General features: G+C 34.5%; 1 protein-coding gene across 2 annotated transcripts in view; it reads left to right on the top strand.

The window, feature by feature from the left end:
- Nucleotides 1-22105, top strand: part of LOC143254394 (cadherin-23-like) — an 80872-nt gene that overhangs the window by 41087 nt on the left and 17680 nt on the right. The window contains exons 12-24 of one of the 2 annotated variants that reach the window (XM_076509496.1): nt 1475-1672; nt 2160-2312; nt 7024-7188; nt 7622-7698; nt 8399-8651; nt 10149-10394; nt 10767-11445; nt 12584-12793; nt 13327-13640; nt 13988-14113; nt 17088-17277; nt 18291-18514; nt 21065-21253. In XM_076509496.1, the coding sequence (XP_076365611.1) occupies nt 1475-1672; nt 2160-2312; nt 7024-7188; nt 7622-7698; nt 8399-8651; nt 10149-10394; nt 10767-11445; nt 12584-12793; nt 13327-13640; nt 13988-14113; nt 17088-17277; nt 18291-18514; nt 21065-21253 (3024 nt within the window). The remainder of the gene's footprint in view (nt 1-1474; nt 1673-2159; nt 2313-7023; nt 7189-7621; nt 7699-8398; nt 8652-10148; nt 10395-10766; nt 11446-12583; nt 12794-13326; nt 13641-13987; nt 14114-17087; nt 17278-18290; nt 18515-21064; nt 21254-22105) is intronic. The other variant, XM_076509497.1, reaches the window with a different exon arrangement.

The following is a 22105-nucleotide window of genomic DNA, read 5'->3' as shown; positions in this document are numbered from 1 at the left end:
CTTCACAGCATGGTAGAATTTTGTGAATCTGTATAACAAAGGCTTCATTTATGTAAATGTAATTTGATAAGGCCAAATTTTAAAAAAAATCACAATTACTTTTAATTTATTCGGAACATTCTAATTAATATTGGAAAGTTTGGCCAGGTGGTTAAAGCACTCGACTCGTAATCTGAGGCTCGCGGATTCGAATCCCAGTCACACCAAACATGCTCACCCTTTCAGCCGTGGGGACGTTATAATGTGATGGCCAATCTCACCATTTGTTGGTAAAAGTGTAGCCCAAGAGTTGGCGGTGGGTAGTGATAACTAACTACCTTCCCTCTAATCTTAAACTGCTAAATTAGGGACGACTATCGCAGATAGCTCTCGTGTAGCTTTGCGCGAAATTCAAAACAAACCAATAGAGATTAAAATGTGTCTCTTTTAAGAGTAAAATGGACCCGGCATGGCCAGGTGAGTTAAAGCGCTCGATTCGCAATATTAGGGTGGCAGGTTCAAATCCCCATCACACCAAAAATGCTCGCTCTTTCAGTAGATGGGTCGTTGTAAAGTGAAAGTCAATCCTACTATTCGTTGGTAAAAAAGTAGCCCAAGAGTTGGCGGTGGGTGGTGATAACTAGCTACCTTCCTTCTAGTCTTAAACTGCTAAATTAGGGACGGCTAGCGAAGTTAGCCCTCGTGTAGCTTTGCGCGAAATTCAAAAAATAACAAGTAGTAACAAATTTAAGAGTAAAATATTAGTTTTTTATACATAACTTAGATAAATCCCGAGTAAATTTTATCTATTTCGTTTTTGTCCTTTTCGCGAATTGACATAACGATACTGGTAGTAGCAAACTGAACAACATCTTGTATAACACGTGCTAAACATCCACATTTGAGATTCAACGCTCAGGCATAACTGTTCCGAATTTAAAATATCTAGCCAGAGAGACTACAACCAATTAGCAGCACCCTCCTCCTACGCAGCTAATCTTATCCAAAAGTAATTGCACAGCTGAAAGTAATGAACGTTTATCGGGGCTCAATTCTTGGATTTTCCGAGTCCACAGTCTGGCATGCTAACCACTTTGCTGCGTCCAATCATTCAAGTTCATGACATCAGGTGTTGCTGGTTGTTGATTTTTAAGAGTTTTGTGTGTATATATATATATATATATACTTCATTTAACAGTCGCAAACAGTGATCTAGCTTAGGTCACTATGTTATAGTTCAAATGCAGAAAAAGCCTGACATTTTCTTTAAAAGAAACTAAACAGATTGATAGGCCGAGAGATACTTTTACAACTATATAGACAAATACGCAAAAAGATAGATGTTTTTATAAACTGAAATATAAAGCAAAAATTGCAGAACACGTTAACTAATTAGCTTTTGTGTTTTACTGCATGTTTTAGTGGACATCTTGATTATCTGTCTTTTCCCCAGTGTCATTAAAAGAACGAATCTAACTTCTATATTTTACGTTAGGCTCAAGAAGACACCATTATCGTTTATCCTGTCCCAAGTGTTAAAACTGAGGTTACAATAATTTTGACTGATGTAAACGACAAAACGCCAACGTTTCGAGGCACGAAATATATTGCCGAGGTAAACGAAAATGCTCAAATCCATGTTCCTGTAAATTTTATCGGAAACAGCGTACCAGAAGTATTTGATCACGATCAGGTTAGAGTTCACGTTAGATGATTTGGTTGATAATAAAATTATCAGTTACGATTTAATTGTATGGTTTGCTATTAATTCCTGCAATGAAATTCGAAAGAGTTGTAATTAATTATTTATAATGTTTTACAAAGTTCTTTATGTAAATTCATGAAAATATTACTCAGAAGGCAAATTCATTTAACATAAATTTATTAAAACATATAAACTTACACTTCGTTTGATATGTTTTAAAGTGATTTTAGGAAGAAAATACGTATATGATTCTATGGTTATGATGATTTTGTATAAGATAGTGTCTGCCATTTAATGGTATTTATATAATGTTTACGTTATCATATCTATGTATAATTTTATTAAGATTTTACTCAACATAAGTGTTTTATTTAACGACACATTTGTAAAATTTCTTATTCTCTTTCTCGATTAATTTTACCTCTTATTCATTCTTATGATGTATTTTATCTTATTTAATTGTTCTAATGTTTAGGGCAACAACGGAACTTTTCGGATGTACTTAGAGGATGATAATGAGATCTTCGAGGTAACTCCACCAGAAGGCGTTAATGAAGCTTCTTTTCTTATTTTAGTAAAGAATCCTATTCCACTAGACTACGAAAAAATGAAAACAATGAATTTCAAGGTATCATGCTTAGAGGAGTATTTTTAATTAAATTATTTTCGTTGATAATATCATAAGACTTTGCTTTAAAGTGTTTATACTTTAATGAAAGAAATTCTCTTCTTGAAGCATATTGTTAGCTTTGCGCGAAATACTTAAAAACAAGCATATTATTAAGCATACTTGTATTTAATAGTAAGGACCGACAATTTTTCCAAATAATTCAAGCGCGAAAAACAACTATCGAATTCCCAGGCGAAAAGGCCCGGTATGGCTAGGTGGTTAAGGCCCTTGATTACTCGTAATATGAGGGTCGCGGATTTGAATCTTTGTCTCACCAAACATGCTTGCCCTTTCAGCTGTGGGGGCGTTATAATGTGACTGCCACCCCACTATTCGTTGGCGATAGGTGGTGATGACTAGCTCCCTTTCCTCTAGTCTTACACTGCTAAATTAGGGACGGCTAGCGCAGATATCCCTCGAGTAGCTTTGCGTGAAATTCACTAACAGTACTGATATTTGCGGGAAGAAGTACAACTGTGAGTGGAGGAAATGAATCTTGAGTCATATGTTGCACTTCATTGTTTTGTATGCTTTCAGAAGTTTGTCTACAAGCTGAATGTAATGTGGGGCTTTGTAATTGCCACGAAAATTGTTATTAGCGTTTTTGAAGGCTTTCCAGGCAATCTTTTCCATCCCAACTAACAGATTTTTGAACCGCTTCTCACTCATAACATGTCTGATTTGAGGACCAACAAAAATGCCCTCTTTGATCTTGGCCTCAGTTATTCTTGGAACATCTGGCTTAAATAGCGAAAACCTTCGCCTTCTTTGTTTATTGTTTTCACGAAATTCTTCATAAATCCCAATTTTATGTGAAGATGAGGGAAAAAAATCTTTGCCAGGTCGACAAGCGGTTCATGCGCCACATTTTTCTGTTCTGGAACTAACTTTTTACGGAGTGGCCAGCTCTGTCTAGAATAATGTGACTCTTTAACACCACTGTCCCATTCACAGATGAAACAACAGTACTTTGTATAGCCGAGCTGCAGTCCCAGTAACAGAGCAATGACTTTCAGATCTCCACAGATATTCCAGTTGTACTTGCTGTACTGGATGTGCTTCAGCAACATTTCCATGTTCTTGTAGGTTTCTTTCATGTGTGCTGCATAGCCAACAGATATTGAAGGGTGACCGTTATCAATGTGTAACAGAACAGCTTTGAGGCTTAACATTGATGAATCAATAAAAAGACGCCACTCCTGCGGGTCAAAGTTACAACCCAAAGCAGAGAACAATCCTTCGATGCCAACAGGAACAGAGACTGTCAACTTGCTATATCATCTTGGCGGCTTTGAAAAACAAATATTTTCGTACTTGGTGACAGCAAACATTATTCCCGCAGTCTCGAACCCACAAATTCGGTTTTGCTTTTGACAGACCTAAATCTCTGACAAGATCGTTTAATTCTGACTGTGTTATGAGATATGGATTGCCTGAGGAGCACGATTCAAAATCCAGATCAGTGTCACTGCCAGTTCCCTGCATTGCAGTTTCTTCATCTGGTTCGTCTAACGTCCATTCCTCTGGTGGTTTCAGAATTGGGAGACTGTCGTCATGTGGCACGAGTCTCATTGCTGAAGGCAGATTAGGGTATTCAATTGAATTCTTGTTTTTGGTAGAGAAACCAGACACATAAGTCAAACAGAAGTAACAGTCCGTCACATGGTCCTTCTGTTCTCGCCATATCATCGGGACAGCAAACGGCATTGTTTTTCGAGTGCCTCTGAGCCAAGATCTCAGCACATGTCACACCACAAATGTGAGATGCCAATTCCTGGTCTTTATCACCAACTTTACAGCCGAAGTACAGATGATATATTTTCTTCACAAGAGCAGTCATTGCGCGTCTCTAACGAACAAGCGTATATTCGCAACAAATATAGCAGAATGTATCGCGGCTGTTACGACATTTACGAGACATATTGACCGACACCAGTTGTCCTGTAAAACGTTGATGACATCTAACTTACTTGTTACAGTGCTACTGAGACAATGCTATATTCTGAAACAATACGTACACACTATAAGGTTTATATTAATCCAATGAGTAGCATCTGTGTATGCAAGCCACTTGTATAACCAGCTGAGACAGTGTCAAGCTGGTTCCGGCCTGCCCAGACATGCCCAGGCTGTATACTTTCACAGAACAGCTTCCAACCTGGCCTGATTTCATGCCTGGACATGCCCAGACTGCACAAAACATTGTTCGTAGGTCTCTTACAGAAACGAAACTTTTTGGACACAAATATAAGACAAAACATGAAAAAATGGAAGATTTCGATGAAACGGTACGTGATGGGCAAATTTCGATGTGATTTTCGTGATCAGCAGCCAAAATTCTAAAAGGAACACCTAACAGTGTTCAAGAAGAAAAACTTTGTTGTGCAGTGTAATACATTAAAATTGTGGTTAAACTATCCAATAAAACAATTAAAAATTTCTAAAACAGCAAATTTTTTGTCTGCTACCTACCTGCCTACTTGATCACGTCATCAGGACTAGCCCCTAAACGGTTCGCACAATTGCTACCAGATTTCTCCAGCTAAATTGACTCGTTCGTGAGTATCCGCTTTTGATTCCCCGATTAGAAGTTTGTAATTATAAACATATCAAGCAAATACCTACATATCCCTTCAATCGAAGTCAACTGAACAGATGGCGATACGTGTCGATGGATAGCCCACAACAGTTTCTAAAGGTAAAATATATACGTTATACAGCTATAACTTAAAAGTAAACAAACAAAAGGTTTTAAAATTATGAATTTTAAACTGAAGTAGAGATACTGCTAGAAACTAGAAGCAAGTAAAGAAACAAGAATTAAAACCACTATCACAAAGCTATAAAATTGACTTCTTACTTTGACAGCTTTATACACTTATCTGTAGGTCAAAGTAAGGAATACATTTTATAAGTTTGAGATAGTGGTTTTAATTTTTGTAAAAGTTATGGCTATCAGGGATATGGCTACAGTGAAAATATATAGATGTCATGTCCATTCCATGGACATATAAAACCTGGACACATAAATAGGAAAATACAATAACACTTTAACAAAAAGTTGTTTGATATTGAGCACAAAGGTACACAAAAGGTTATCTGCGTCAAAACCCGGTTGTAGGGCATAACAGATATTTGTTTATTCACAGAATTACTATAAACAGTATCCAAAACAAAGTAAATGCAATAAAAATCCACATGAAGAAATGAAGTGATGGTTGGATAGATTTTAAAACGATTTTCAGTTTCAACTTTGTTTGGCATTACGATGTGTAGAAATAAATTTAGACTGCTTCATTTAAAATCAGAATTTTTCATATTTATTATATTAAACCTTTCACGCTTAAAATATACAGGAGTGAAAATCTTTATACCTTGCTGAAGCAATGGATACGAGTTTATCTGCACTCCATAATTTAAAACAATGGGAAGATGTAATTATGGTAAATGAGTGTACAAACACTTATACGAACCATCTGACAATTAGGTTGTCATCCGGTAAAGTGACTAACTAATAGGAAACTAAAGGAATGCAATATGTATTTGAGGCAGGTGTGTAAGCGAGCAAAACTGAACATATAAGACACATGGACCAACAAAACCTAGTAACATTGTTAATAATCTCTACTAAACAACAGACTTTAGACCCTAAAATAAGGAAACTTAACTTCAATACATTGCAAGTAAGTTTACGTCGTTTCATTTTTGTCGCTCAGTGTAAGTTAGGTAGCGATAAGTATTGCACTTCAAGAAATAACTCCACTGGTTGGAAAAATATACTCACATTTACTAAGTTATAATGCAAAGCTAGACAATAACACAGAACCAATCAGCAAATAGCAGCCTCATTCCAGAGCCAATCAGAACCCGAGTTTTTTACTTCACCAATTACCTGTAGCAATGCTAGGAGAGAAAAAAAAAACATGAAAATTGGAAGAAACACCACTGATTCTATAAAATATTGAAATAATACTGTATTTATATGTCCTTATTACACTCTTAAGAAATATTTTGATACTGATCGCACTTTTAAATGTTTTCACGAGTGAAACAAAAACTTCATAATCTAAATTACTTGATCTTTATGTTGAGAAGGTAAAAATTCGATGGTTTCATTGTTGAAAATCAGCATTCTGAATTACGTAAGTATTAAGGCACAGGTATTACATAAACAGAATACGTCTCATCGTTTAAATGTTAGAGAGCCTAATGTTAGGCTTAAAGACTTTAAGATTTGTGAGTCCCAAGCCTCTTGAACATAGATATTCTCCAGTAGTTTGATGTATTGATCAAAGAAAATTGTTAATAAATATATGATCATAACTGTTTTCTCGCTCTATCTGTTTGTGCCTACTTTTTATATTTTTCTTCTATTCAATCAACTGAAGAATCGATGTCACGAGCGAAACAAGATGTTTTCTATTGCTTTTTTTTTTTCTTTTTAAAGCTACGGAAAAATAGATGAATTAACTTAGCATTCATTATAGAATGACTTAAATTAATTAGTCAGTTTTAAAAGTTAGTAAAAATTCAGAGTATTAATTAGTTTTGAATAATAAATTTGAGAAAAGCTTTTTTCTAACGGTCATTTTTAACTTATACTTCAAATAGTTATAAACACAATATTTATTCATTTTCGAATATATTTTGTTCGTTCACATATTTATAGATCATAGCGCGGGAAACTTCCATAATTTCTCCCAAGTCTAGCATTGTTGACATTACAGTCTACATCCGGGACACTAACGACAACTTCCCCCAGTTTCTCGAGAGTATATACCACGCATCTGTACCAGAAGACGTGAACGAAGGAACAACTGTGACATTCGTTAAAGTAAACTTGATTTATGAATTTATTATTTTAATTGTTTCTTCTTACTTCAGATCTTACTTTTCGTTACTTTATCCAAAATTCTGCTCACTGAATTTTTTAAACTGTAAACCATCTATGGATACAAATATTTTTATTATCACGTCCAATTTGAATTTTTTTTTCCAGATAAATCATGGAAAAAAATATTGTTCTATAATTCCTTGCTTTCATTATCTTTATGTATGTAAGTGTGTGTCTTCCATACTGTTATTCAGATTGGTAGTTATAAATGTACTTGCTAATTCAAAACATGGACCAATTTGAATAATTATATAACACAATGCATTTTTACCTGTTTTTCTTCTCTTAACGTAGTGAAAAATATTATGTTATATTAATGCAATTTTAAACCTTTTCGTGATTTGGATAATTTTAATTTTTGAGTGCTCAACAGGCGACAGATCCAGATTCTGGACCATTCGGAACAGACGGAATTCGTTATACAGGCTTGCATGGTCAAATAGCCGACAAGTAAGTTTTTATAGTTTCTATGTACAAGTCTTCATTGGAATATGATTATTTTGTGGAAACATATAGGAATATAGGTTGAGAAGTTGTTTTGTTTGTACTTAATAATAAAGATAAACAATGGGCTATCTGTGCTCAACCCACCACAAATATCGAAACACGGTTTTTAGCGTTGTAAGTCCCCAGACATGTATGTCGTTGAACCACAGAAGAGCTGGTGGAGAAGTCACAGTCGACACCGTTTCACAGGAAAATCACTGCGATCTAAGAAATAGTTTTATTGAAAGATAAGAATTATGTATAAGAGAGTTTGAGTCAAGTTTTAAAGAAATGGGTAATATGTGAATCTAATTAAAAGACCTATTTTAAAAGAAAGTGTTTCCCACTAATGTGGCAAGTCTTTATCCAGCAACTATTGAATCTAGATATACTCTGAGAAGCCGATTTGTAATATATTGATGGAAACCCATGTTTTGTTCAAAATGCTTCTAATATACAAATAATTTCACAATATAATACATTCTAAAGATAGCTTTATTCACTTATCTGTAGACCAGAGCTAGGACTACATTCTATAAATTGGTGATTGTGGTTTTAATTGTTGTTACACCCTTAAAAGAGCTCTGTTTATTTCATCGCATGTGTACATGTTTTAACAACTGAAAAACAAACTACTGAAAATATTAATTAAAATTAATTTTAGGCTTAACCTCGATTTCATTTCGGGGGCCATTACCATAAAAATGTCAAACCATGGATTGGACCGAGAAACAACATCACAACACTACGTCACTGTGGAAGCTCGTGACAACTGTGGTTTAGGAAACAGGAACACGGTACAGGTTGAGATCACTCTAACTGATGCGAATGACAACAGCCCTCACTTCCTTTTTCCTAAGTATGCAGCCCGTCTGAATGAAAATGATGCCAACTTTCTGAGACCACTCATTGTTCAGGTACAATATTATCAACTTGTATTGAAATGTTATCTTATAAGAATAAAATAGTGAAAATTTTCATTTGGTCACTTTGTGACTTTAGTTTGCTTATATTTCGTTTTTTCGCCCTGGTAATCTTTTATCTTTATATTTATATTTATAATATTGTACATAGATAAATGTTTCGTGGCATTTATACTATTTCACCTGCACACTAACATGGACATAACTACAAATAGATAATCGCGCTTATTAAGAATGTTATGCATGTTTCAACAGTGACATTAAGAAATATATTAATATAAGTTTATGTATTTTTTGGCACTTTATCTGTCGTATTAAAATGTCAAACTTATCATGATGCAAACGACAGAGCCTTGAGAAACATCAAAAATATTGGTATGAATGGAATTGTGGCCGAAGAATTTTGTCACGAATGTTTTCCGAAGAAAGATGTTTGTATATATGAGATGGCCCGGCATGGCCAAGTGGGTTAAGGCATTCGACTCTTAATCTGAGTGTTGTGGGTTTAAATCTCGGTCGCACGAAACATGCTCGCCCTTTCAGCCGTGGGGCGTTATAATGTGACGGTCAACCCCACTATTTGTTGGTAAAGGAGTAGCCCAATGGTCAGCGGTGGGTGGTGATGACTAGCTGCCTTACCTCTAGTCTTACACTGCAAAATTAGGGACGGCTAACGCAGATAGCCCCCGTGAAGCTTTGCGCGAAATCAAAAAACAATAAACGAGATTGTGAAGTGACATTGAGTCAAACAACATAAGGAAGCCACTAATGGAAGCTACAACGCCTGCATGTCAGAACACTTCTCAGCTTATTGTGAGACTAACACTTCATCCGCGAAGAAGTTGTGATGAAAGTTATGACAAGTTAGGATACGAAATTAACAAAAGCTCACAAGCTTCCAGGCACACGTCGAAATAAATGGCATATTTCATTGAAATGATGGCTGAAGAAATTGGAATCACAATTCCGTTGAACCACATTCTTCTGAAGTCCGTCACTATATTTCCAGTTAACTTTGTGTCCGTGATCTCTTGAAACACGTTTCGAAATCGGTGTCCACCTACAGGGAAGAACCTGTGAAAAAGTTGTAGAAATATTTGACCGAAAGTTAACCTCAATGTCTTTCGCAGAAGCTTATTGCGGTGTAAACAACAAACGCAATAGTTTTTAAGGGGAGTATGTTGCCTGGATCGTCCTTCTTGCAAAGTGTGATTAGCCCTGACTAGGACAAACAAATATTTGAAAAGCATTGAAAAACAGTAGCATTCTTCTTTCAAGGTAACTTAAGACAGTGTGGTCAACATTTGAGGTATTCTCTTTACCTTGTTTATTAGTAGCATCATTTCGGGCTCCGTGCCAGCAACACAAAGTAGTAGCCATCCAGAAAACAAACTCCTTTCTTAACAGTGACATTAAGAAACATATTAATTTAAGTTTCTGTACTTTTGGCACTACATCTGTCGTATTAAAATATGAAACTTATCGTCACAGGCTAACGATAAAGACTTGAAAAACACCAAAAACAGTGAAATTCGCTACCAAATTATCGCCGGTGATCCACAAGACAATTTTACCATCAATGCTGTAACAGGCGAGGTTAGACCCAGAATTCCTTTAGATTTTGAAAGAATCTCCCAGAAGAAAGGCGACATTCGAACCTTTCTGTTGACAGTTAGTGCTTATGATCTGGGAAACCCCCCACTGAGCAGTAATGTTGCTGTGGAAATACATGTTATGGTGAGTGGCTACTTACTCATAATCAGATGTTACTTGATGTAGAAACTTGTATTTGTCTTTTCCGAATGAAATATTTCCATGTTGGTTTCTGTACTGGAGCCACTAATTTGAGGGATTATGAGTATTTATATTTGTTCTTTATTCATATATGTTTCCAATAATACATTTAGTAATATTCTCTCTACCAACCTGTCTATTTTGCCATTTAAAATTCTATATTCATCTGAATGGTGTTTATTCAAACACACGAGTTTTTCTCTATCATATATCTTTTTGTATTTCTGTACACTTGTTATATGTTTTTTCCCCTCATTTTGTGAATATATAGTTAATAACTTACGCCACTGACTAATTTCTCGTGTGTTTCACTAGGACACTAACGACATTGCGCCAGTTTTTCAAGCCCCCTTCTACAAGAAGGCTATCCCAGAAGATACACCAGGTGGAATCTCTATCCTTCGGGTGCAAGCCTTCGATGGGGACCATTCCCCTAATAACAACCAAGTTGTGTATCGTATTCAGGCAGGTGCGCAGGATAAATTCGTAATTGATTCCAATAGTGGGATTATATCTGTGGCAATTGGTGCCAACTTGGATCCTGACAAGACAAACCCTCGAAATGTCTTCTATATTCTTAAAGTAGTCGCTTTGAATGATGGGATTGGAGGAAGTCAAAAACAGGGGTTGTGTACAGTTAATATATCCATTACAGATGTCAATAACAAAGTTCCTACTTTTATAGACTCTCTAATATCATTTATACCGGAAGATGCTTCCATAGGTCATCTGGTAACCAGAGTAAGAGCAGTTGATCTCGACGAAAGACCATTGCTGAGATATTCGATTGATTATGCTCGTAGTGAAGCAAGAAGTGAAGATGGGACGCTGGTAATGCAATCTGAGCTTGACCTTAAAGATACGTTTGATATTAACAACGTGGATGGAGAGGTGACTGTTGTGAACGCATTAGATCGAGAAAAAGCAGAAACCATAAAGTTATTATTACATGTGAAGGACCTGGCTGCTGTTTCAGATGAACAAACAGCAACAGGTGAGTTTCGTTTTAACGTTGTTCTATCTTAGTACCTTCTTCATCACCCAAACTATTGTTTTACTAAAAGAAACGATTAGACTTACCAAATGTTTAACATTAAAATTTAGCGAGAAAAATAAACAACAATAACCTCTAAATCAATCTGAAACTAAGCAACAGTTATCTAAGAATCAGTCTGAAAACTAAACAACAATTACTACAGAGTCCGTCATATTCAGCTTATTGGCTAAAGCTAGTTACATAGATTCACGGACAATTAACTGAATATTCTTCATCATTAAATTGTTTTTTAATAATTTTGTTTCACTTGATGAACCAGTTGACAATGAAAATGTAACTATAAGTTTACGTTCTAAGAACACATATTTCCCTTTTTTATTTTATACAATAAAGTATCGGTTTAACTTGCATAAACATGAAAACTTTATTTCTTCACAGTCAACATCTCCGGAATAATTAGTTTGAAATGTATTGTATCAAGCTAAACTAGTGTCTTTAAACATCGTAATAACTGTGGAAGTATTTTACACCTCTTTGATTATTAACTTAGCACAAGTTACCAGTGAGAGGAATGGTCTGTAAACATTTGTTCTAGATTTGTTTATTTAATAAAACATATGTTTCTAAAAATTATACTGAATATGTGTGGTCATCTTATTCAGTAGTGTTGTCCTTCATTTACAGTAATTCGTTATGATCCCTGAATATTGATTGGTTCAACTGACAGTAAGGCCCAGCATGGCCAGGTGGTTAAGGCATTCGACTTGTAATCCGAGGGTCGCGGAATCGAATCCCCGTCACACCAAACATGCTGGCCCTTTCAGCCGTGGGGGCTTTATGAACTGACGGTCAATCTCACCATTCGTTAGTAAAAGAGTAGCCCAAGAGTTGGCGATGGGTGGTGATGACGATCTGCCTTCTCTCTAGTCTTACACTGCTGAATTAGGGATGGTTAGCGCAGATAGCCCTCGTGTAGCTTTGCGTGAAATTCAAAAACAAACCAAACCAATCAACTGACGATATAGTATTAAAAACTACTATCTCTGTTATTTTGACATTTTTATGTTATAGCCTAAAATTAGTTTGCAACGTAGAGTTCAGTTATTTGCATTAGATTAGATGTGTTTCTGTCCAGCCACCTTGACAGTAAAACTTGATGATGTCAATGACAACAGACCAATCTTCACGGAGTCAAGTTACAGACATGTGGTTACAGAAAACACCAAAATAGGTTTTCCTGTTTTCACCGTAGCAGCTACCGACGCCGATAAAAATCGAACAATATTCTACTCACTAGAGGGCAGCCGAGAAGTACTCTCGTTAATATCAGTGGACACGAAAACAGGTAAATTAATTTTCAGTTTGATGTTTTTAACAGTTATTTTGTCCTTAATACAGAGACCTGTTACACAGAGAAAAGCTGTATTATAGGAGAGTAAGTGTAAAACTGAAGAAAACAAACGATTATTCATATAAATATATGGATATTACTTCGTCTGAAACACATTACATTTGAAATCGAAATTGCATTTCGTTTCGTTTCAGTACAAAAAATAAAATCAACTTACAGACAACGTTTCAACAAGAATAACATTAAACCTTTGATATTCTCTGTTTCCAAATTATTTGTAGCTATACGTGAAACGACAAGTCAAAGAATTTTAATTTGATTATATCGTAAGTTAATTATTTTAAATTAACTGAAATAATTCTGTTGTAAAATTTCAAATTAAAAAAATAATGAAAAATATTTATACTAAATTATTGTTATGTGCAACAAACTCAGACCAACCGATATCATAATTTTAACCTACAAGTACTTATAATCCACCTTGTTTTCCATTGGTTGTTTCAATTTTAATATATTACATGCTGCAGGACAAATCGTTGTAGATGGTAAAATTGACAGAGAACGTTTCTCGTGGCTGAATCTCACAATACGGGCAACAGACAATGGGATACCTTCTCTATCAGGTACAGCTGATCTACAACTTCAAGTGTTAGATGAGAACGATAACAATCCTATCTTTGTGGACAATGTATCTCATCTCGTTGTGCCAGAAGATGCACCTTTAGGACACCAGGTGGCGGTAGTACAAGCTACAGACGCTGATACAGGAGCTTACGGGAAAATTACCTACACTTGGGACTCTGTTGGAGCTAAAGGAATGTTTAGGATTGATCGAGAAAAGGTAAAAATTCGAAATCAGTTGTTAAAGTTGTTTTTTTCTTCTTGTTTGTTTATAAAACGAATTAAAAAAACTGAAAAAGTTTATTCGACAAAATATTACTAATTGAATAGTAATTGCTTTAAATTATTCGAGTAAATACCATAATGAAAGATCAACTAATCTAACAAAAAAATCCGTTTAAGATTTTAACTTCAGTTGTGAAACGTATTACAGAAACTTATAAACATACTTTCCATGTAATTACTTTATTTCTGTACAGCTTAAACATATCTGACATACACAGACAGACTTGTCTGAAATACAGTAATGGTGGTTTAGAATGTTTATTGTTTTACATGCTGACCAAGGGTGAAATAGTTATTGGAGGAGAGCTCGACAGAGAAACCGAAGATAGATATAGTTTAATAGTTGAGGCCTGGGATAATTATGAGTATGGTTTATTCACTGGAGAAAGCAGGAAAACATTTAAAAAGGTAACTTTATTAGAAGTTTGTATTAAAAAACCATTACTTGAATTTCTTTAAAATCTTATATCGCTTTTCACGATAAAGACAACCGTTCTGAAAATCGAAATGTTAACATTTTTAAGAATTGTTTTGTGGCTTAGGTTGTATTCGTATGTTGCATTTCCTTTTCTTTTAAAGTTTCCTGTAAAGTTTATAGGTTACATTTTCATCTCAACATGTATCAAAACATCAAACCCAACTATGAAAAGATAGCTTGTCTCCAAATTTTCTCCCATTTCAACTTTTGTAGCCATATTCCAGTAATTACGAATAGTATGATGAAAGACATTCTGAACTGCTTCAAAAATATTTTTCGTTTGTTTGAACAGAAATTCTTGAGACCTCTGAATGTAACCTCTATTGATCCAACCTGTTGACTACCATTTTATTATGACTTCCTTCCCTATCTTCTTTAACGAATCCCTCATCCCAACCCTCTTTTATCTGGAGTTTTTAATTAATTCCTATTATCCGTTTCAATCTAACAAAGATTTAGTAGTTCCCGTTTCATCATAATCATTTCAATTACAGTCTGAACTAATTCATTTTGTTCTTAATACTATTAACATGATATTAATATCATCTTAGCTTTGACCTGAATCTGCAGTGCTTGTCCCTGAATAATAACAGTTTAACTTATTCCTAAATCTACTGTATTTATCATCGAATAATAACGATTCAACTCATTCTTAAATGTAGTTTCAATAGTAACAACTTAACATATTCATAAATACAATGCGATTATCTTTAGATAATAACAACTGACCCCGCTTTGAATAATAACAACTTAACTCCTTCCTGAATCCACTGTGTTTAATATTGAAATCTAACACATTGTAGAGACACGTACATATAAAAGCCATAACTGGAACACATTTATATTTGCCTAACGAATGTATTTCATTATATTCCAACGATAACACTATGTAACACAAATTTTGTTCCTGAATAGTATGTGCTATTTCTTAATTGCTATGTTGTAAAAGTACAGAAAATGGTCATTATTCCCTTCAAACTTTGCTTTTGTGACCTGGTTAATGAAATTTAGAAATAACCTATTTTCTATGTAAAAACTGACAAATTTGCACATTTTCATTTACATAAGGTCTGAATAAAACAACATATGAATCAAGATTTACATGTATTTATACTAAAGTCACATAAAAATCTTTAGAAGCGAGTAGTTTTTCGAGATTTGCGACTGTAATGTATGTCACTTTCACGTATCAGCCCCCAAATATAGTCTCCCATCATGTTTTCGTTATACGCTCCTTTGTAGAGGCGTTCAAAGTTTAGTATATCTTGGTGGAAGCGCTTGCCTTGCTCCTCTGACTATGCTACCATGTTTTCCTTGAATTTATCAAGATAAGCGTCAAGGATATGGACTTTCAGGGACATCCTGCAGCCCATTTTGCTGTATTTCTTCACCAAACCCTCAACCAGTTACACATAATTGTCGGCCTTGTGATTGTCCAAGAAGCCCCGAACCATTGCGACAAAGCTGCCCCAAGCTTTTTATTCCTTCCTACTTAGCTTCTTGGGAAATTCTGTGCACTCCAGGATCTTCTTTATTTGTGGTCCAACGAAGGCCCAGCTTTCATCTTTGCCTCAGACAGCTTAGGGAAGAAGTCTCTCTGATCAAGTCATTGAGGTCTCTTTGGTTGGGGTAGTATGGGTTTATCTCACTAGCTGCACCTCTGAAATTGTAATCTGGATCTTCAACGTCTACCTCCTCTTCTGATTTGCTGCTCTCTTCTGAGGATGGCTGCTTTCTCTCTGGCGTAGTGGGTACAGGGAGCTCAGGGCAGTGTGGCACTGGGGCGATGGATGATGAAAGGTCTGGATACATGATAGCAGATGCATTCTTGCCAGCTCGACGTTTGAAGGGTCCACCATACAGAAATAGGAATTACTTGAGCGGTCAGTGGGTTCACGCCGAATTATTGGAATAGCGAACTTCATGGCTTTCTTTTCCCCTCTGTACCATTTTGCAAAAGTGCAAAATAAAATTGTTATTATGAAAAATAAATTTATTTTATCAACAACTAATGTGTAAGAGGTCCATGAAAAATATTTTATATGTGATATGTTTTGTATACTATTGGTGTTTTTACAGTGCTCGCAGGTAAAATGAGGTGCCCAGAGTTTGTCTTAATCCCCGACAGGCATGTCTAAATATGCCTTGTAGGCTTCATACATTTTAGCAGATGCTGTCACAAAGTACTTTTTCGCTTTTGTCTTGATAAATTAATCACATACATAGCAGAATGCGTCTGTAGAATGCTTGCAGCCTCTTGATGCCATCTCTGATAAAATCAGATAGGTCCATGTGTTAACTTAGGCAGCTAGAACTAAACTGAAGTGGTGAGTGGTGAGTCCTTGTATATAAATTACTATGGAAAGTTCTAGAAAATTCTAAAAGGTTCTCGAGAATTCTCGTAAGTTCTACAACATTATAGAAAATTTTTGTAAGTTCTGCAACATTTTTTATAGTTCTTGAAAATTCTTGTAAGTTTGAGAAAATTTTTATCAGCTACTCAGCACTGAATTTTCCTGGAATGTTCTGGAAAATGGGTAAATTTGAAAATTTCATTACCCAGGTCACAAAAGCAAAGTTTAAAGAGCAAAATAGGTCTTTTTCCATTTACTTTTGGCATAAGCAATTGGGAAATAACACTTTGTGCCCAGGAACAAGAAAAAGTAAAAATTTTGCTGCACAGTGTAATTCGTTAATATATTACAATAACACAGAGCTAAGTTGGAGTAACGGACGTACGTGATAATACAAACATGTTTAGCAATGATATATATAATGTCACATTACTATGTGAAACCTTCCAAATCCAGTGTTTTTAAATAACGATTAATTTGGTGTTTGGTGACACCATATTTATCTCTCTACGTCACAACTAAATAATTAAAATATTTCATTATTATTTAGATAGTTATTCGCATTACTGACGTCAACGATGAAACGCCACAGTTTGTGCATCAGTTGTTATCGTGTGCTCGAGTTACGGAGTTACACACTATTGGACAAACTGTGTTTATGGTATCAGCCAATGACAGGGATGACCCTTTCACCGATAATGCCAAAGTCCAGTTCTCATTTGTTACCGGAAATCAAAAAGGTGAGTTGAATATTTTCAAATTACAATGTAGAAAAATAGTATGGAAAATCTAGAAAATCTAAATGTTATTATTGTATCAAACAAATCTATATTTCATATACTTGTTATTTTCATTTTAACCCATCTCATAACATTTGCATACATTTTGCATAAAAAGCTATGAGAGAAATACAAATGTGCCGTTAATACGTTACACCTTGCAGTAACAATTTTTAAATCATATAAAATACAGACTCGAAATACTTCCATAGGTTGAAAATTTACGGTAAGAATTATCAAAATTCTCACATTTTCTATCTAAAATTATGATGAACACATGCAAAACAAAAGTTTTTTCTGTTAATGCTACACAAAAAACTCAGTGAGCTTACACAGTAGCATCTGAAAAGGTCCATAAGGCTATAGAACAGAATATCAAAGGCACTAAACGTTATCGTCAAGTTTTAATTTCAGATGCATTTACTGAACACAAACTAGTGTATCACCTTAAGGTTACTTGAAACACTAATTTGCTAAGGTATCACCTATGTTTTACATTTATGTGTGTCAACTAAACCTATATATTAGTTTAGTAAAATACTTTTAGATGGTAAACTAAACACTCGTGAAATTATTGTGAAATTACCAGTTAAATTATACTTTCGAATGTGTCCACTAAACACAATACACTAGTATAGTAATTACTTTAGGTTTGGAGCTAAACACTCGTGAAATTACCAGTTAAATTGTACTTTCAAATTTGTTCACTAAACACAATACACTAGTATAGTAATTACTTTAGGTTTGGGGCTAGACGCTCGTGAAATTACCAGTTAAATTGTACTTTCAAATTTGTCCACTAAACACAATACACTAGTATAGTAATTACTTTAGGTTTGGAGCTAAACACTCGTGAAATTACCAGTTAAATTGTACTTTGAAATTTGTCCACTAAACACAATACACTAGTATAGTAATTACTTTAGGTTTGGAGCTAAACACTCGTGAAATTACTGGCTAAGTCTTACTTTCAGGTGTGTTCGGAATTGAGACTCTTAAGGACAATACTGCCAAAGTATTTACCAAACAATCACTCAGGAATAAATCTGGAAACTACACTCTCCAGATCCGAGCTCAGGATCAAGGAATTCACCCTCGGAATTCCACGGAAAATTTCCATGTGTGTGTAACTGACGTTAACGACCACAGCCCAGAATTCGTTTCGCCACACAGCAACTACACCGTCAAGATTCCAGAGGTACCATGATGTAACGCCAAATGAATTTTTATTGAAGTTAATTCAACGAGCGAGAATTTCTTTCACCACTATAATTAAAGATGTACTGTAGTTTAACGTGAAGTACATCATTATATTAAGTACTGATCTCCTTATTATGTTAACTTTAACATTTCAGTCCTCCTTTCACCACCGTTACTACATCATTATGACTCCAGATGTACTATAGTTTAACGTGATATGCATCATTATATTAAGTACTGATCTTCTTATTATGTTAACTTTTACATTTTCGTCTTTCTTTCACCACCGTTACTACATCATCATGATTCCAGATGTACTATAGTTTAACGTTAAATACATCATTATATTAAGTACTGATATCCTTACTACCCTAACTTTTACGTTTCAGCCTTCCTTTCACCACCATTACTACATCATCATTATTCCAGATGTACTATAGTTTAACGTTAAATACATCATTATATTAAGTACTGATATCCTTACTACCCTAACTTTTACGTTTCATCCTTCCTTTCACCACCGTTACTACATCATTATGATTACTATAGTTTAACGTCAAACACATCATTCTTTAAAAACTGATATAGTTGTTGAAGTGACACTTCACTGCCAACAATAATATACCGAAATGCAACTCCATGTTAGCGCTAGAAGGATATAGTGTTAGCTCAGTGTAAGATGACAGTTGATTTGTTTCTTAGCTGGATTACATGTGGAAAAATGAGATATTACAATATCAGATCGTAGTTTTTCAGTAAATGTCGTGTAATGCTATCTCTGGAACTTTCTTCTTCTGATTCCTGAGATTAACTATTTAGTTCGTCGTTTCCAATGACAAATACTTAGTGGACATGTGGCTACATTTTAAAGCATAATTATTAAAAATACAACTTTACCATAGCTACATCAAGAGACTCAATGTGGCTACATTTTAAAGCATAATTATTAAAAATACAACTTTACCATAGCTACATCAAGAGATTCAATGTGGGTACATTTTAAAGCATAATTATTAAAAATACAACTTTACCATAGCTACATCAAGAGATTCAATGTGGCTACATTTTAAAGCATAATTATTAAAAATACAACTTTACCATAGCTACATCAAGAGATCCAATGTGGCTACATTTTAAAGCATAATTATTAAAAATACAAGTTTACCATAGCTACATCAAGAGATTCAATGTGGCTATATTTTAAAGTATAATTATTAAAAATACAAGTTTACCATAGCTACATCAAGAGATTCAATGTGGCTACATATTAAAGCATAATTATTAAAAATACAAGTTCACCATAGCTACATCAAGAGATTCAATGCGGCTACATTTTAAAGCATAATTATTAAAAATACAACTTTACCATAGCTACATCAAGAGATTCAATGTGGCTACATTTTAAAGCATAATTTAAAAAAATACAACTTTACCATAGCTACATCAAGAGATTCAATGTGGCTACATTTTAAAGCATAATTATTAAAAATACAACTTTACCATAGCTACATCAAGAGATTCAATGTGGCTACATATTAAAGCATAATTATTAAAAATACAAGTTCACCATAGCTACATCAAGAGATTCAATGCGGCTACATTTTAAAGCATAATTATTAAAAATACAACTTTACCATAGCTACATCAAGAGATTCAATGTGGCTACATTTTAAAGCATAATTTAAAAAAATACAACTTTACCATAGCTACATCAAGAGATTCAATGTGGCTACATTTTAAAGCATAATTATTAAAAATACAAGTTTACCATAGCTACATCAAGAGATTCAATGTGGCTATATTTTAAAGTATAATTATTAAAAATACAAGTTTACCATAGCTACATCAAGAGATTCAATGTGGCTACATTTTAAAGCATAATTTTAAAAAAATACAACTTTACCATAGCTACATCAAGAGATTCAATGCGGCTACATTTTAAAGCATAATTATTAAAAATACAACTTTACCATAGCTACATCAAGAGATTCAATGTGGCTACATTTTAAAGCATAATTATTAAAAATACAACTTTATCATAGCTACATCAAGAGATTCAATGCGGCTACATTTTAAAGCATAATTATTAAAAAACACAACTTTACCATAGCTACATCAAGAGATTCAATGTGGCTACATTTCAAAGCATAATTATTAAAAATACAACTTTACCATAGCTACATCAAGAGATTCAATGTGGCTACATTTTAAAGCATAATTATTAAAAATACAACTTTACCATAGCTACATCAAGAGACTCAATGTGGCTAACATTTTAAAGCATAATTATTAAAATACAACTTTACCATAGCTACATCAAGAGATTCAATGTAGTTGTATTCAAAATGTTTATGCTATCTGATATTAGAAGTATACGTAAGTCTTCACCAAACACTACTTAGTTGTATCTTGAGTCATTGCACGTTTTACTTTACGCAAATTCCATTAAAAGCACAACAGAGAGGTATAGTTTGTGTACCGTATTATACGTCGTAATTTTACTCTACTATGTTTTATGAATTACAGCCTATTGATATACCTTTAATAGAATTTCACGATTGGAACTACCGTCTTTGAAGTTAGCGCCACTGACGACGACATCGGAAACAATGGCAAAGTCCGATATAAACTGAAAAAATTGACGAACCAACACTGGAGGGCGTTTCAGATCGACGAGATAACTGGAATTGTAACATTGCGGGGCTTACTTGATAGAGAAAAACAGCGTACATATGAGGTAGGGTGTGGTTATTTTGGTCTTTCAGTTTTGGGTATATACATTACTAATATTATCATGTCTGATATTACGAATATTATAAGTAAATTGAAACAAAAATACCAGTTCTTCAAAATACAAAAATATGCCATTAGTTTCAATTCAAACCCAAAAGCTTTCTATTTAGTATAGCGTCAGTTTATCCTTTTTGTGCATTTAACATTCTTATTGAAAACAATTTTCAAAAATATGAAATTCAAACTAATTTTTTTTTTTTTAATGCTGTTAATCAAAATTATTTAATTGAGCGATTTATTCACGCATTGTAGGTCAGTATCGTAAATCACACTTAAAAGAAACCCAAATTATTAAGGTCCTATATATCTTAAATCTCGTTTAAAATTCTTTTCAACTAAAACTGTCCTGGGTAAAGGTTCCTAGCAGAAACTCTGTAATTGATTTTTATTCTAGAAACTCATATTGGCTAGTAACGAATGAAATGACCCGGCATGGCCAAGTGTGTTAAGGCGTTCGACTCGTAATTCGAGGGTCGCGGGTTCGAACCCGGTCGCACCAAACATGCTCGCCCTTTCAACCGTGGGGGGCATTATAATATTACGGTCAATACCACTATAAGTTGGTAAAACAGTAGCCCAAGAGTTGGCGGTGGGTGGTGATGACTAGCTGCCTTCCCTCTAGTCTTACACTGCTAAATTAGGGACGGCTAGCGCAGATAGCCCTCGAGTAGCTTTGCGCGAAATTCACAACAAACAAACGAATGAAATAATTAATTATTTTATCATTTCTATGATTATGATGTGCGACACCCATAACCATAAAGCTAGATCTGTTTAGAGGTTAAATATTTTTGCT

Source organism: Tachypleus tridentatus, chromosome 6, assembly GCF_004210375.1.
Source record: "Tachypleus tridentatus isolate NWPU-2018 chromosome 6, ASM421037v1, whole genome shotgun sequence".
In the NCBI taxonomy this organism is placed as follows: Eukaryota; Metazoa; Arthropoda; class Merostomata; order Xiphosura; family Limulidae; genus Tachypleus; species Tachypleus tridentatus.
The sequence above is the reverse complement of the archived record's forward strand: the minus strand, read 5'-3'. Positions and strand labels throughout refer to the sequence as shown.